Source organism: Oreochromis niloticus, linkage group LG10 (assembly GCF_001858045.2).
Source record: "Oreochromis niloticus isolate F11D_XX linkage group LG10, O_niloticus_UMD_NMBU, whole genome shotgun sequence".
In the NCBI taxonomy this organism is placed as follows: Eukaryota; Metazoa; Chordata; class Actinopteri; order Cichliformes; family Cichlidae; genus Oreochromis; species Oreochromis niloticus.
In genome coordinates this window covers 25822880-25840513 of record NC_031975.2, presented here as the reverse complement: position 1 = coordinate 25840513, position 17634 = coordinate 25822880, and the positions used below count along the sequence as shown (strand labels likewise).

The window sequence follows — 17634 nt, the reverse complement described above, 5'->3', positions numbered from 1 at the left end:
ACCTCCGTTCAAATTACGGCTACATTTAATGCGGATGCCTTCTGTTTATATTAGTTTGCTTTTGTTTTTTACTGATTATGTCGTCTTTGTCTCTTTGTCTTAGCTTACAAATTTCCAAAATTTAAATACTTGACATGACTGGAAGCCAAGCATTGCTCACCGTAAGTTTATGTTGAAACAACAAACGCACCACAGAAGTTAAAAAGCGTTGACATTGTGAAAATCGTAAAATACAGATTTTGGGTTTGTTTGTTGATGTTTTGTTTTTTTGTTTTTTAGCATTCTTTAAGAGATCAAAATAAACTTAATATAAACTTTAGTTTATATATTAATACCGTCCTTGAATTGACTTGCACCAAATAAGTATGCCTCTATAAGAAGGAAAACAAAATGTTAATAAAGATCTTAAATCTCATTAGCCTTTTTCTCAGGTTAGTTAATCTGATGCTTAATTTCTTCCCGTATTTTAAATCACAAATTAAATAATGAATTAACCTCTGTCAGTTTTACCACCTACACCCAGGCCTGATTACTGCCACATCTATTGAATAAAGACTTGACTTAAACAGAACCTGTCTGACAAAGTTAGGGACATCACCAATTTAGAAAGGGTTACAAATCCATTTCCAAGGCTTTGGGACTCCAGCGAAACACACTGAGAGCCATTATCCACAAATGGAGAAAACGTGGAACGGTGGTGAATCTTCCCAGGAGTGGCCAACATATCAAAATGACTCCAAGAGCGCATCAATGACTCATCCAGGAGGTTACAAAAGCAGTTCTTGGTGAAGGGTGGCACAACCAGTTATTAGGTTTAGGGGAAATTACTTTTTGACATAGGGACAGGTAGGTTTGCATAGCTTTTTTTGGATTAATTCAAGTTATCTTTGTCTATCAGTAAAATTTGTTTGATGATCTGAAACATGTAAGTGTCCCAAATATGCAAAAAAAAGGGGGGAAATTCTTGATAATCGCAATATTTACAGCATTAAAGTACAGTATTAAAGTTACACCCCACACGCACATTAGCCAGTATGCAGCCTATTATAAGAAAAGGACATTGCTCATTTGCAGACAACGCTTCCTTTTATTACATGTGATGTTTGTGTCCTTATTTGATGTGAAACAGCCACAGGAAATGACATTTTAAGAAATCCACTATAAATGCTGAAGAAACTGTGGGAAGCAGGTGAGTACAGGTACACACACACAGTATAAAACTGATGAACATATTTGTGATTGGCCACAGACAACTGAGACTTCCTGTTAGCTTGCTTCACTTTAGGCTCAAAGTGTTCACAGCACACCGTGGTCAGCGCCGCGTAGGCTTCGGGACGTGCTCTGATTCAAGAGTTATTCAAACTTCTTCAGGTGGTTGTAGAGAGACTGGACGTATGTAAACACACACATGGGGTCTGGCTTGTCCCCCATCTCCAGCATGTCGTCCACCTCGATCAAACGCAGACAGTCAGCCTGCTCTCTGAAACAGAAATAAACAGAAAGCAGTTCAATAAGCAATAAATGTATTTGCATATAAACTAAAACTAAAACAGCTACTCTTTTTTTAAAGCACGTCCAAATGTGTACGACTGTAGATTATTATGTTTTATGAGAAAATCAATGCAACATAAAATAGGAGTAAACTAGTGGCTGTTTTTGCCAGTGTCATGTTTACATAGTTCAAAGTTGTTTAGGATTTAAGCAAACAAAAACACCCTGTCATGTAATTTTATTGTATTATAAACATGGTGATTTATTTAAAGAGTTAATAAATGTAATGAATATATCTCCAGTGGCCAGACCTTCAACAGTACTGTTATTCAAAGGGTGATCTTCACTACACAACCAAAATTAATGATTTATCAATTATTATTAATTTCATAACTAAACTATCAATTAGTGATGAATAGTAATCTATTTGTTTGGGTATTAAGTTGTTCCCTTTTTTTCTTGTAACAGTCATCCTGATGCTGAATGTGATGTTGAGACAGGAAGTACTAGTGGGATTCTTGGGAGAGGATGCTTCACTATGGTAACCAAGGAAACAAGCCCACAAAACAAGTGGAAAAGGTTACATTTTAACCAAAACCATGAATGTACTTCTAGTGCTTAAACTGATACATTTATCTTCTTCTTTCGGCTGCTCTCTGTTAGGGCTCGCTACATCATCTGCCTCCATCCCAACTTGTCCCACCGACCCCGCCGTCTATCTCCAGACTCTTTCCTGCCACTGGTGCTCAGTATGAACCTGCCTGTGTTTGAATCAGTATTAACTGACAAATTAGACACTTAGCAATTAGCACTGTGTTTGAAAACATTACCAAAACAAAGGAATCCCTGCTACGATTTCCTATTGGAGCCATGCTACGTAAATGAAATAAATCAAATTTAAAAAAATACAAATAAATTTTTGAAAAAAAAGCATTTTTGTGAAAAATTAAAACGTGTAATCTCTGGGTTTAACATAGTTAATTTAAGAACTATAACCTAGAGGATTTTTAGATGATAATAACTGTAATCCAGAAATCATTTTTTATAGCGATATTCATTGAGAATAAGGTGATAAATTTACGGGGGAAAAAAGTCCAATATTCACTAAGACTCTTTGAATTTACTTCTCACATGTAAGGCCTTAAAATTCCAATTTCCCTTGTGTTTTCTCACAAATTTATGACTTTATATTTCCAAATATATCAAGCTTTTTTCCCTTAATTATTTTAATCCAGTAAAACCTGAACCATGAAATAATTGGCAGAAAATTGTAATTTTGTTCATCAAGCCTTATGTAAGTATCAGAATGCATATATTAGTTTTAACTTTTGTAATAATTGCTATATCCAACCACTTGGGCAATTTATTCCTCACAGTTTTTAAATCTTAAACAAACCAAAGTAGGTTAGAGTTAAAAATTACACTGATGACGTAACGTCCTCATAAATTCATGTATCAAATACGATACACTTGGCGTTACAGGGTTAAACCTGGTAAATTTAGTTTTTTGTTGCAAGACTGTCACCTCTCCTGGCTTCAGCAATTTATTAAAACAGACCTTTTATCACAATCACTCAGTGGCTCTTCGAGCCAGCTTACTCTGCGGTGGTGAAGGCCAGCTCTAAGTTGTGTTTGCGGTTTGAAGGGTCCAGAGAGTTGTAGTCAAACTCCAGAGGGAAGAAGGAGTGGACCAGGGCGCAGAAGGCCATCCCATCGCTCCAGCTGGACGAGAAGTTCTGAATGTCTATGTTCTGAGAGAAAATAAACAGTCATGTGTTTCTTTTTCATTTATTTATTCACTCAGAGCAAAGCTGGCAATATTCACTAATACACAGTGTCTCTTCCTGATGAAATTACCAGCCAGAAACCTCAGGAGGTGAAGACCGCCCGTCCATAAAGTTCAATCTTTGTCTCTGCTTTTAACCGCTTTATGGATACAGCTTATTAACCAAGCTTTCTAGCGGTAGCTGATAACTTAGCACGCAACCTGAAAAAGACTTCATGTTGGCAAATCGAATGAGTCCAGAGTGCAGCAGCCAGAGGTCAACCACTGGTTTGCCAGCTCCCATTCTAAAGCCTTGAGATTGGTGTTTTCAGATCGGTGCTGAAAGCAGTGTCGTTACTGTCTTTAACTGAGGTTTTGCAGACATGTGAACACTAACTATGTGACGTTAACTTGTCCACCATTGTGAAACTCACGGTGACAGTGTAAGACCAAGTGACGAGAAAAATTGCCAACCAACTGGTTGTAAGTGATAGGTGGAGGTTGATGCAAAAATGATTGCTAAAGCCTCGGTCACACAGATCTATAGATTAGTCCCCAACCATCTGGAAACTCCTGTTGCTAGCGAAAGGTATGTATTCCCCAACTGGCTGGCAAAAATGACTGCAGTCACAGTTTGAATGGAAGTGATGGACGTCTCTAAAACACTGTCTAGCTACACTCCAAGCTGTAGTGAAACTTGAAAAAGTGCAACACAGACCAAAAACGCAGACAATTTGCCTTCCAGGTAAAAGCTCTACCTTTTGAAACATGTTGGTTGCAGCACTAAGGTGAAACTTTTTGATTTACGGTTTGCATTGCACTTTTTCAAGTTTAAGTAAGTGTTTGCAGACAAACACAAAAAACTAAAGACATCAGGGGCAATCTACTCGCAATTAACGCAACCACTAGGAAGATTTTTGTGAAGCACCTTCTTTGAACCCAGTTTCACCCAGTGAGAGCCAGAAACCTCCAGGAAATATTGTCAACCAGTCAGGGAATAGACATTTTTCCACAGCACCAGTGGTTGTATCACATCTAAAACCCTCCTGATAACCAAGGAAAAAAGAATCTTCCCATTGAACTTTGTGATTTCCTTCCTCTTTGGAGCTAAAAGAGTCCACCCAAACACAAGAGATATCAATGGAAAGACCAGGATGTCCTCAGTTTAGTAGATCAGGACTTATTAGGATAGCTCAAATAAGTCAAAAGATATAGACCAAAAACAAATGTCCATTACAGAGGACATAAATGAATAGGCTGGTTCTCAGGAGGATATGGCGGGCAACTCTGGAACAATCTCAGTAAGACTAAAACTTATCTCCCCCTGGTGGCCGTTAAAAAGAATGCAGGTTCAAGACATTTCCACAGTTTCATCTTTTCCATCTATCTTATAGATGTCTGTCGTCCGGAAACCAGTGGGTGACATCATGGTGACTACACCCATCCTTTATATACAGTCTGTGGAAATAACCATCAGATACAGTACTGGAGCAGAATGGTAGTTTTATACCTTTATTTTTTTTCCCCAGCTGTCACAAACAATGAAGTTATTCAAATGTTCAAGTTTTAAAAATAATGATAGAAAAATTCGTTTTAGTGCCAGTAACAGAAAGAGTACAGAAATGTATATCCAGCTTGTCATACCTGATAGCCAATGGTTTTGGAGCGACACCACTCCAAGAGGATCTGTTTTATACCACTGGCACTGGACACGCCAAAGCTCTGAGACCGCTTCAGTTTAGGCTTCGAGTCTTTTGGCCTGTTGGAGACAAACACAGCTTATTTTATGGCAGAAGAAAGAGTGACAAAAGGTGAAAAAGCAGAACTTATTTTGTATTCTGTTACTTTATAGGCTCTGAGTTCATCCTTTCAAACAAGGCTCGCTTGGCTTGAGCGCCATTGGAGCGTGGAAGCGTTTGGGACTTCATCACGTCCTGCTTAAAGTCGCCCCCCGTTGGCTTGTTCGCTCTCCTGTGGAGAAACAGCGGACGACAACACGAAACATCAGGATGGAGTTGGAGGAAGTTTGACTGAAGCAGCCATTCACATTAATCAGGGCTGTTGATTACAACTTACTTCTCCAAATTAGGTGAGAAGCCAGATTTTATGATTGATTTGGAGGGAAGTAATTTTTCTGTAAGAAAAGGGGGGGCAACAAGTAATGAGTAGGATAAAAAGACATAACCAGAGAGAACTCACAAGCTTCTTTTATCTGTTTTAGTAGGTCTGAAGAAGGTTTACCTGCAGACTGAGGGAAGCTCACACTTCTCTTTAAACTGGGGCTGGGTGTCTTAAGTACTGGCACTAAATTGAAAACAAGAGTCAGAGTTAAAGGAAGATACAACATAAAAATAAATAACAGGTAAAAATAACTGTAAAAATAGTGGAAATAGGAACAGATGAGAAGCAGACGACCTCGGTCAGACTCACCACGTTTAAAGGGATACTCTCCGGGTTTCACTGCAGCGTCCTGTGAAGCTGAAAGGCTTGAAGACTGAACCATTAAAGCAGACGAAGAAGACTCCGTGTTGGGTCTGGTCATGGCAGAGAGAGGTGAGTGGGGCTTGGCTTCACTGGTGTCTAAAGAGGAGATGAAATAAAGCGTGTTTTAAAAAATAGGGGGCCAAACAAAACACCGTTGCTGATACTTCGGCAGTGCACGCACCACGTCTAAATGGATATTCGCCGCGCTTTATCGTTGGCGAGTCTGGCATCGAAGGGTTCGGGGCTGAAACCGCACTGGGATCAGATTTAGATGAAGCAGGAGTGTCAGAGCCGCTTTTGGTTAACGCTGTAAGAGGAAGATGGGGGAGAGCCTGAGACACAGAGGCTGACTGATCCTGGGATGCCTGGGGCCTTTGTTCCTTCGCTCCACCTGCACAGATGGAGATGATACAGCATTAAAACAGGAAAGAACCTAAATCACTAAAAAACCTAAAGTGTAAAGACACTTCTCCACTGTTGGGTTCACAAGACTAGGTCTTCCTGAACCCACACAGGCCCAGCCCTGATCCAGGCCTGACTATAAGCTTTAAAGAGGAAAGTTTTAATCCTAATCTTAAAAGCAGTGTTTTGCATTTTTCCATCTGAAAGCAACTGAAACCGTTAATCAAAATAGTTGCTGAATAAATGTTTGTCAATCAGCTAATTAATAAACTAAGTGCTAAAGTTTTAATACATATATGTTACCTTGAAATCAAAATGATTTAACAAACATTACATCTTCTTTCTGTAGAAATGTTTTAGACATAATTGTAAAATATGTCATTCAGACAAAAACAGGGTTACTTGTGACATTGTAGCATATGCAGGGAAATTTTAGCGAAAAAAATATTTTCACAGTAAAAATATTTCTACATATTATGACAGTAAAAATTTAAATTATGTCTTGTTTCTTACTTTACAGCCACTAACTGTTTCTACTACGGAGATCTACTGTTTTGGATTTTACGGTTTATTTCTGCTGCCGGTTTATTTCGTTTTTTAACTAACTTTTTTCACAGTGTCGGAGCTGGCTGTGTTAAAATATGTTCAGAGTTTCTGTTTGAAATCATCTGTAAGCACCACATTTTTGATGATCCTTTTCATATTTTGCATGCTGTAAGTGTGATACGGGTTCTCTGCTGCAGGAACATTTTTTACTACAGCTGTTCCTGAATGTACCCAGGACTGAGCGTAAACTTAGAGGAGATCGTGCTTTTGCTGTAGCACCTCCAAAACTGTGGGACGATCTCCCTTTAGAGATTAGACAGGCTTCTTCTCTGCCTGTTTTTAAATCACTCCTGAAAACCCACCTCCTTACCTTGACCTTTGACACCGTGTGAGATGTTGGTTTTATTTTTAGTTTTATTTTAGTTGTTTTTAGCTGATTCTATGCTGTTTTATCTTGTTTTTTTAATATAGGGCTGTTTTAATTTTTCATGTATTATGTGTTTTATTTATTTATTTTTGCTGTTTTCTGTTATTCTATTGTTTTTAACTTATTTTCGGTACATCACTTTGGTCGTGTGCTGGGTATTTTAAAGTGCTTCATAAATAAAATTGGATTGGATTGGATTTACCTGATGATCTATAACTTACTATCTAAATAAAAGGAAGTCATGTAGTTAAGCTACAGCAGCACAATCTGGCACTGATGTTATTTTTGCCAAATTGCTGTATATATTTCGCTTCAAGCTCTAACGAACGTAACAAGGTGGAAACATCAGCGTGTTTGTTGGCATGCCATCATAAAAAGGGGGAAATTATTTTTTGTCAACCATTTTATTATGTTTTGTGCTAATGCTAGCTATTACCTTTGGATACTTCATCCTAGAGCAATACGCACTGAGTAGCTTTCAGTGTTAAAGTGGATCATTACCTCTCAACAGCTGCTCTGTTAGAAATAAATGGCAGCAGTGAGAGTAGAATAAATAGATCAAAAGATTAAAGGTATTCTGCAGTGCTGCGCTCTTGCTGTTCTCCTCTCTCCATCACCTTTTGCTGGCTCATTCTTATTTTTAAATCTTTTTTGTGTATCTTCATCCCCCGCTCCTCTGATGATGTGTCTGACTGAAGTAGGCAACACTCAGCTGGCCAATTTTGAGCACAAGAAGGATGAAATTACACATACTGTTGTCTCTTAGTGTGATTTTATTTTTTGTCGAGCCAAGAAAAAAAGAAGGGATTTGTTGTACTGCACCTCTCTGTCACATTACATGGGTGCAAAGATCGTCTGATGCTGCTGACACGGATGCTGCCTCACTATGTTTTCCTCACTTTGTCGTAGGTGAGTTTGTTTTCACTGATGAAATCATAACTAAGCTAAAAAAGGTGGATTTTGTAACCAACAGAAAGCTAAATTGATGCAGGGGTTTGTTGAATACCTACGGATGGTGAAAAAAGACACCACCTCGTCAATGAATTAAAACTAAATAACTAAAAACGACTTTATGTGTTTATTTTGTACTTATACAAATAATCATAAAGAGAAAGTAACTGACCTCTTATAAAAGGATATTCTCCGGCTTCCCCTGCTGCTTTAGGTGCTGCAGACTGTGCGGGTTTAGCTGCCTCTGAACTGGCTCTAGTTGTCATGGCCGTCACGGGAAGATGAGGCTGGGGTTCATCAGCATCTGAAAAAGAAAGAATCCAAAGTCCAAATGGAAGTGATGGCTTTTGTTGGTCAGTAGTGTTTGGTTCACAACAGTAGTCGTCTCAAGGTTCTTTTTATTGTAAGTTAAAGAGCCTACAATATTAGACCGGTTCCCAACGTGGGGCTTCAGAGTTGCCTTTTGCCAATTAAAAAAACAAAAATTGTACATTTACAGTTGTGTTTAGAAGTTTATATACACCTATGATGGGTAATTACCATGCCATACTAAGGATTTGTTTGATAGCACTCATCATACTCAAAACAAGAGGAAAATCCAAGAAAGTCAGTGAAGATCTAAGAAGGAGAATTGTAGATTTACACAAGCTGGGAAGGTCTCTTTGATTAATTTCTAAACAACTGCAGATTCGAAGGTTATTATGTTATTAGTTCAAAAATTCTATATAAGTTATATGGATGTCCCACCAACGTGCCGAGAGAGAGGAAATTGGTTAGGATGTTCAGGAAAAAAGCCAGGAACCACCAAGACTCAAGCCTGCCATCAACATGAAACTGCTGGAATACCAGCATCAGTGTCCACAGTGAGAGGGTGCAGAGAAAGAAGCCCCTCCTCCAATAATGATGCCTTCAAGCTTGACTAAAATTTGCAGTTGCCCACGTCAACAAGCCAACTGACTTCTGAAGAAAAGTTTTATGGTCAGATGGGGCAAAGATTAGGTTATCTGGCCACAATGACAAAGAAAAGGTGAAGCTTTCAAACTTAAGAATACCGTACCAGCTTTCAAGCATGGTGGTGGTAGCATCATGCTCTGGGGCTATTTTGCTGCCAGAGGCACTGGTACATTATAAACAGCGGATGGAATAAGAAAAAAGCAAAACTACCTCAAAATTCTTCAACTTCACCTCAAATAATCAGCCGTATAGTTGAAACTTGGTGTTCCAACAAGACAATGATCCCAAACACACATTAGAGCTGGTTAACTAAGATTGAGCTCCTGGAATGGCCTCGCCAAAGATCAACCTCTATCAAAATCGTTGATGACTAATTTAATAGTCGACGCATCGTTTGAAGCTTTGTAAGATCCTGAAAAACGCAGGAATAAGCAGTAGGATTTAAGAGTGTTATAACGGACTGAAACAGAAAATGGCAGCAGTGCATGTAACAAGGATGCCAGCTACATCACAGCGACGCAACAAAGGCTGTCCAAATTCGAAGACTCCTCCAAATGCGGCTGACAAATGCGTCCTCCTTTTTCCCCAGATTTGAAGGATGGGTCGGGTGTATTCTTTGTGGCCCACCATATCCCAGAATTCATAGCTTGGCCCAGCAAATTCCAGTTACTGCTTTAATATTACTCTTTCTGGGTCACAAAATAAACTTTTAAGATATTTTCAGGCGAGAATGTGGCTGTGTAAACTTTAAATATCTGCTCGATTTATCAAGACATCACATAATTGCAAAAGTGCTCCTACATTTTTGGAGACCTCTGATACCCACTAGCTCGATAGTTGACCGGGTGGTCAAGGCTCACTAGAGAACAGCGAACTCCCGGCACATCATTTTCAAACCCCCCTCGGTCTTTCACTACTCAGGTTAAACATGATATATAAGATATATAAGTCAGCTGAATAAAAGTCCAACAGAAAACTGATTAAACAGAAATATGAGATGGTCGAGAATTTACTCCAATGTCCTGTTATATTTGAGGGAGCAAAGAGCAGACTGCTGAGTTTATAAAACTCCACCGAGACAATCTGCAAGTTTCATTAAAAGTTTATTTTTAGTTAGCACATCCCTTTAATACTTCAAGCTGTAAGCTAATGATAGTTATATAAGAGCAGACGCATGCTGGTGTAATAAGCTGTACGTTGTACGTCCAATGGATGTATGATCTGATTAGTCGACCAATCGCAAAAATAATCAGTGACTAGTCGACTATCAAAATAATCGTTTGTGGCAGCCCTAGATCACAACTGTAAATGCAATCCACTGCAGTACACAGTTTTAGCCCTCAATTTATGAATGCATTTATTATCTTTTGCTTGTGTTTACAGCTCATTTTTAATGCCAATTTAAATATCTGCAAGATCAAACATATTTCTGGGTTTTATGGCATGGAATAAGATGGTTTAAAAAAAGTATAACCACTAGACAAGTAAAAGGAAATGCATTTTAAAATTGGATATTTTGGATACTGTGAGATATACACAAAACACTGCGAGCAAAATATAGAAAAACATTTGGTTTTGTGGATCATTTCGCTTTTTTTTTAGACTACATCCATTTACTTTGTTCCCTGGTATTATAAACTGTTTCAATATCAGTGTGACAGATGAAGCATAAAAGCTCACGTTTGAGCTGAAGATCACTTTAAATGTCTTTCTATAAATCCAACCAAAGAGGACATGAACTGACCGGGCCTGCTGGGCGTTTCCACAGATGAAGACTCTGAGGTCGGTTTGGTGATGGCAGTCAGAGGTCGGTGGGACTGAGGAGCAGCTTCTGCAGTCTGGGTTACATCAGGGTCTGCAGAGAACACAAAGCCAACAATGAAACCAGCCTGAAGACTAAAAAGTCTGGACGTGCAGGTGAAGCTGCCTACCTTCCTGTTTCTCTTGCGCGGTGGTGGCTACATGAGCGATATTCTTCTCCCCTCTTGCTTCAGTTCCCTGTTTAGTTGAGGCAGAGAAGTCAAAACACCCACTTCTTTTACTTCGATGAACAATTACAAACTAATATTATCATTACTGATGATTTTTCTGATGAGTAAAGCATTAAAAACTTCTTGGGATTCAATTATCATATTATTTTCTTTCAGTTTGAGGGGACGTCTAGTAAAATCATTGTTGCTTCATGTGGCTGTGTTTGTAAGAATGGAGATATTGGACATTAGCATTTTGGAAAGCATGAGGGGGTGGGATGAGAAGCAAATGAGTCGATCATTTGCATGTTAAACAAGTTATGCAACATATGCAGTGTTTATATTGTGTTTATACATTTGCTTTGGTAACTTTACTCACTGGACCTCTCACAGCATACAGTGGTGGTGCTTTTGTTGTGCACAGCTAAAATTAATTTTAGGCCTTTATCACTCATCGCAAACTTCTTTGTGTGTGCATGTCTGTGCTCACTTCTCTGGATGTGTGATCTTCAGCTGTTAACGGCTGACAGCTTCTCCTTTAATGACAGCTGTGGCCAACAAACCCGTGTTCCCACTGAGAGGCTATTTTAGATTTTGCAATCAGCCCCTTTGCAAGAGTTTCCGCTGCACTCTTCTTACGTCCCAATATAGCCCCAAATGGATGCTTTGGAAATCAGAGAGTTAGGTTGAGCAGTTCCAACAGCACCTAAGTATATCAGCACGGAGCTTTGGTCTGTATTCACTCCACCTCCCACCCCGCAGCCTTTTGCTTTCCAGAGACAAGCAGTGCTCATAACACAGCGTACATATCCAGTCTGTCATCGAGAGGGAGATTAGCACCATGATCATCTGAAGGCTCCACAGTAGCTGCTGTCTGACTCCGTCTGACCCCCGATAGTATCTGCAACCTCTAAATGGGTTTACCCCCAACAACCTCCTTCTTAGAAACATGCTTTGGTTAGATACAAACACACAAACACAGGGGTGGCTGTCCCTCACAACGAAGAAAATAAAATTATAGGTTCAAACATCCTGGTCAGCTTGGGCTCAAGTTTGCAGGGGGTGCTCTGGCTTCTTCCCCGAGCCCAGAGATTTTCCTGAATTAGCTGAAGGTGTGGATGTGAGCATGAATATCTGTCTGTCTCTGTGTTAGTCCTGTGATGGACCGGTGACCTGTCCAGAGTGCACTACACCTCTCAAACAGTCTCAGGTGGGATGGGCTCCAGCCCCCTGAAAACCTAGCTCTAGAAAAATTAACAAGATGGATGAATGGATGCAAGCAATCAAGCTAATGCACTTTTCTTAACGACAGATTATAACTCACTTCTGGAGTTCCACTCAGCTCTATATAGCATTTTAACTTCTTTCAGCTCATTGTTTTGGTTTAATAACCTTTTGATGTTCTCTTTAGTTCCATGTAGCAGTCACTTCATTTTCAATGTGCAGTGAGAGTTACTAACAAGCTGATTCATAGAAAACTCATGCAAAGCATTTTAAAAAGTATTTATTAAGTGTGTGTTTAGATTCTTCAGACAACTTCCAGTCGTGTTGTTTCCAGTCTGCCGGGTGTTTATAGGTATTATTTAAGAAGTTGAAACAGAGTATGAACATCTGGTGTTGACAGCAGAGATTTCCTGCTGGTCACTAAAGACACTACATCTTAAGGCACGTGGCTCTGGCAATAAACAATAACTACTTGAATGACAGCCACTGTTTTCAAGTACAGACTCTCATCCGAGCGTCCATAGAGCCGGATTTATTTTATCCAATCCTACTAACTGTTTATCCTGGATAATATGAAGCGTGATGGTAGATCAAGCAGATTAAGAAGCCATCTCTGAGGCTGAAAAAGGAAGACTACATTGAAAGTGGCTGAAAACTGTCAATCTTACGTGCTGCACAATAATATTCAATGTTTAGTATTTACTGTTATATACACACAGATTATCGCAATGATGTTGTTTACTATATTGCTCTTTTTTTGCTTGTTTTCTCTTTTCTTTTTTATCAACAGGTGATCCAGGTGATTGATATATATATATGTACTTTTTGCCCCCCACCCTTTTTTTGTTTGTTTGTTTATGTTTTTGTTTTGTGCCACCGTTCCTCTTCCACGCTGTTTTTCTTTCCCTCCCTCTTTTTCTTTCTCCCTTTCCTTTCCCTGAGTCATGTCTGTCCTGTATGTAACAACTGAAAATAAAATAAAATAAACAATAAAAACAAAGGTCAATCAAATGGACCAATATGGCAAGGCCGGGATGGTCCACTTGGTATAGTAAATCCGTTGGGCATCTTTCTTGGCCTTCAGACAATAATTCTGATGGCAAAAGAACCAAACGGGACAGGCGGGAAAAAAAAAAGAAAAAAAGAAAGTGGCTGAAAACTGCAGTTCCTCTAGTGGCCACTTGGGGTTGCCTCCAAAAGCAAGTGAAACCCCATCAATCTCTTTACATCAGAAATAAATAGTCTGGCGCAAAAGAAGGGTTTGATGTTTATAGCTAATTTTAGCTAACTTTAGCTAACTTTACTGGGGGGGATTTTCTTTGAATAACAAGGCTTAACATAAGGGGCGTGGCCACCTTTATTGACACTGACACTTTTTTATTGACTGCTGCCATTTCTGGAAAAAAAATTCAACATACAGCCCCCCAAAAATGCGGTAAGTCTGCATATCCATATCCAGAACACAGTGACTGATTTCATGTTAGTTGCTTCCATCTTTTATATACAGTCTCTTTGTTAAAGTTGAAAATGATGGATTAAAGAATCATGTGAGATCATTTAAAAGCTGGGGGGGCAGTGGGGTGGGGTGAACTGTTGTATGTTAGACTAGTGGGAGATCAATGTTTGGGAAAAGACCAGGTGACCTCAGCAGACAGAAATGCTGGCAGGACGAGCGCTTTGGCTGGACAGCTGGTCGTCCCTCTCAGGGTGTGTGCTGGGGGAGAGTTTATCCGACAGGGATATAGACGCAATTCAACTTTCCATTAGGAGATCTGAGACTCGGACTGGCGGGGAAACAAGATTCCTGAGTGATTAGAGGATGTGGATTTATTTATACACCTGTCATCAGAGTGTGCATGTGAGTTATATCAAACAATCCCCCCTCATACGTGCACCGAGGCCGCCGTTGGAAGCGTGTCGTGCAGCGTGCCGTTCTTATTCGTGCCCTTTTCATTAAATCCGCTTCGCCCTTGATTGTGCATCAAGCGATCACTTCAGCATGATTCTCTTGCTTGCATGTTTGCTTGGTGTTTATGTGTGGTAGAAAGTTGCAGTTGTTGGTGAGCATGCAGAAGCTCAGAAGAGCTGCAGCTCTCTTTTGTATCACAAAGCCAAAATTACACTTGCCCTTTGGAGGACCTGCTGTTATAAAAGCAGGTCATAAGGACGAGAGGGCTGAGAATGGGGGGTGGGGGAGAGGGTAAGTGTGTGTGTTTGTGGTGGGGTTAGTTTCAAAAAGGATGATTACACAGAATCTCATGAGTGCTTAAATTAAACTGAATGGTATTACTCAGTTATTACTGGACTATTAGTGTGAACCTATTATGCTTTATCTAAATTTCTGTCATATGTGTTCATACATATAGTAATAAAGTTTTAAATACTGAGATCAGTGAATGTAAATGTAACCCCTGTGAGCAAAAAGCTCAGGCTTCAATCCACTCCAAACATTCAATTTCAGGCTGTTTTTTCTACTCTTGGCTCTCTGTGATATCAGTGACGGTGGATGTCCTAATATGGTCATCCCAGATACACAGCTCTGGCTCCAGCTTTTCTAATCTTTTGTTTGTGAGGGACAGCCAATCAGAAGAAAGCGTAATTCAACAGGACCAATTCAAAGGTTACACCAAGGCCCTGTATAAGATCAACCAGGATTAATTGAACTCTTTCCCCCTTAAAGACACCTTAGTATAATCAGTGATAACCACTAGACCTCTGTCCTCTTTACAGTGTAGAGGGCTTACTATAGATCCCTCAGCCTTGTCCTCTTCATGAACAGAGATCAGGTAGGCTTACTTCATCTGATCTTTTTAAGGGTTATTTGTTTTTAACACCTGGAAAGGAGCAGTTTTCATGATGCAGTCATGGCTGCATAAAATTATTGTAAAGAAATGCGATTTCTGTTAAGAAGCATCCAGTTAAGAGGGATGTTGCAGCAATGCAGAGAGAATTTTGGAAGGAGCTCAGAGCATTCAGGCGTGCCTGTCATTGAGTTCGTCGACCCCCCTCCAACACTCGAAGCTGTCATTTGTGAAGGCAGGTGGCATATAATCGCATTTCAGATGGTTATTTTACTACGGCCTTAAAATACAAAAGCAGATTAGTTTTTTTTTAGTTTGTCTTTGCCAGTTTTTCTTATTTAATTTGATGTGTGTGTGTGTGTGTGTGTGTGTGTGTGTGTGTGTGTGAAGGTTAATATTCCTGAAAAAAAATAAAAATAAATTTGGAGGTCAACCCCAAAGGGTCACGCTCCACCTCTGGTGAATTATCTGCTCTATAACCTGTATGAATGTGAAGAACCTTTAGGCTAGGGATACATTTCCTGGTTCTAGAAGCGTCTTAGTTTCTGATTGGAGTCACCTGTCAGCAGGGTGACAGGTGATGCAGGTAGCATGCAGGTAAACAGTCTACGTGGAGAGAGAAAGGAGGACTATCCTTGAAATCCTGGCTACGCTATATGGCGAAGTTTATCTGGATTTGTAAACAATAAGTAGATTAAAGAAAAAAGCATCAGGCTTTCTGATTTTCTGTTTTTGAAGTCTTCACACTCACAAACGTACCCTTAAAGTCTTCTGTTGTTCCCTCATGTTGTTTTTTTGAATCATCTGAGACCACTGCCACAAAAGCTGGTGGTTCTTTGGTGACCAGGACTTTTTCTGCATCTCTTTTTTTTACCGACCACATGTTCATCTAATTACTGATCTTACAGGGTTGGACATATTCTATCGGGTATTTCTTTATTCAGTAGAAACGCAGGCTGAATACTCACATTAATCTCAGCATTTCTCTTTGCTCTCCACGGAGGAGGGGCTGGGGTAGCAGCTTGGCTCGATCCTCCACTGAACCCAGAAGCTTCGTAGGACGCGGACTGACCCGGTTGGTTGTCTTCAGAGTTAAACAGACCCTTCTGCTCCTCCTGGCTCTTGGATTGAATCTGTACATGGCCGTTCTCTAATCTTTGCCCCTTGCTCTTCACCCCCGAGAGACCCTCCACCAGGTGGCTGAGGGCCTCCAACTTTGCCCTGAGCTGCAGGTTCTCCTCCTGGAGTCTGGTAACCGCCTCAGCCAAAGGTCCATTGGAAATGCACATTTCCTCAATCCTCTGTTCAATGCGCTGCTTGAAAGCACTAACGTCCACGTGCACCTCCCTTACAGCGGCTTCCAGCGTGGCCTCGAAGTGAACGAGAGCCTCGTTCATCGCTGCCTCCTGACCCCGCTCTGTAGCTTCATCCATGGTTTCTTCAGCAACCCTCAACGCCCCTTAGTTTCAATCCAGAAACAGGGGGCCTCAGTATAAACCTCTAAAGCAAACCTTCAACTTCTCCTCTACCCCCTCAAAATAAACCAATCAAATAAGTCTGCACTCTCTTCTCACTCCTTATAAAAGTGTTTCAAGGACATCCGACGTCTTCCATTAAAGTTTTTCCAGTAAAGTCACAAGACGTTTCAAAACGAGGTGGCAGACAGACTCCTTTGACAGCAACTCATTGAAGTCCCATCAAGCTCCATGGAGGATTTCTCTCAACATGCGTGTTCTCTTACTCTTCCCTCTCATCTGGCCAAAGCAAGAGCAGAGAGTTGTTATTTATAAGTCATGGAAAACTCGTGCACAATGACATCTTGGAAAAAGAGATTATGTGCTGCACGGGCAGATCATTTTCTCAGTGCGCATAGGAGATGATCAAATTAACCTTTCAAAGGAATCCAGTTGAAGTGGCAAATGATTTTCTGCCACCCTCCTCTGTGGCAGGGCATCTACTACTGAATTTTCCTGGACGTGTTACCCTCGCGCTGGCCCTGCTGCCCAGCGTGGTGTCTGAGCTAAAATGTGCCTCTTCAGATTGGGAGCAACAGGTTTGTGTCTTTATTTTGGGACATAAAGGGGGTGGGAAAACATGAAACAGGAGGAGGGGCCAGAATTGTTGAAGTGTTTTGTCTCGGGGGGGCTGGCGGTGCTGGTAGGGGTGATCAGGGTCCTCATGGGTACATTTTTAAGCTTTATGAAATCATATTTACTTTACAGTTAATGAAAAATGAAAGGATAGTAAGTCACAAGTCATTGTATAGTTTATGCTTGTATATATTGAATAATGTAGCTGATATGAGACAAATGCAACATTTTTTTAAATGTTTAGTCACAATGAGCAATATCCCTTAAACAGCATGATGAGCTTACAGCGAACAACTCATCAGGTTTTTTTCGTCTGCGTTAAATTAGCTTTTTGAATTTTGTGACTTTTTCTGTGTAAACAACTTGCTCAGACTAAACAGTTATAAGTAAGCAGTTTTTATGCTATGTTGCCAAAAAATGTCAAATATAACTGTCACACTGTCCTTCCACTGATCAGAATCAGAATATTGATCCCTGATCGCTTCATTGGTGTGAATGATATTTTCCAGTTGCGTAGTATCAGTTGTTT

The 17634-nt window shown here is 40.1% G+C and overlaps 1 protein-coding gene across 2 annotated transcripts; it reads right to left on the bottom strand.

Moving 5' to 3' along the window:
- Positions 1-1064: 1064 nt before the first annotated feature.
- On the bottom strand, positions 1065-17069 carry LOC100696125 (smoothelin-like protein 2). Of its 2 annotated transcripts, XM_005458493.4 has the most exons (13): positions 16906-17069; positions 15984-16769; positions 10952-11018; positions 10765-10875; positions 8239-8370; positions 5922-6131; positions 5687-5836; positions 5498-5560; positions 5333-5390; positions 5102-5227; positions 4901-5015; positions 3091-3242; positions 1065-1480 (listed from the first exon to the last, which is right to left on the bottom strand). In XM_005458493.4, the coding sequence occupies exons 2-13, from the start codon at positions 16446-16448 to the stop codon at positions 1354-1356; spliced, it is 1776 nt and encodes a 591-aa protein (XP_005458550.1). In that variant the 5' UTR covers positions 16449-16769; positions 16906-17069; the 3' UTR covers positions 1065-1353. The 2 variants fall into 2 exon arrangements, with proteins under 2 accessions (XP_005458550.1, XP_025766455.1); XM_025910670.1 differs by having other exon boundaries at positions 15984-17069.
- Between the last annotated feature and the right edge of the window lie 565 nt (positions 17070-17634).

Excerpts from the sequence above, each read along its gene's own strand:
- LOC100696125 (XM_025910670.1), bottom strand. The coding sequence starts at position 16,448 with ATGGATGAAGCTACAGAGCGGGGTCAGGAGGCAGCGATGAACGAGGCT. Across the intron at positions 10,876-10,951 it reads CGCGCAAGAGAAACAGGAAG|ACCCTGATGTAACCCAGACT; the intron begins GTAGGCAGCTTC and ends TGTTCTCTGCAG. Across the intron at positions 5,391-5,497 it reads GAGCTTCCCTCAGTCTGCAG|AAAAATTACTTCCCTCCAAA; the intron begins GTAAACCTTCTT and ends CTTTTCTTACAG.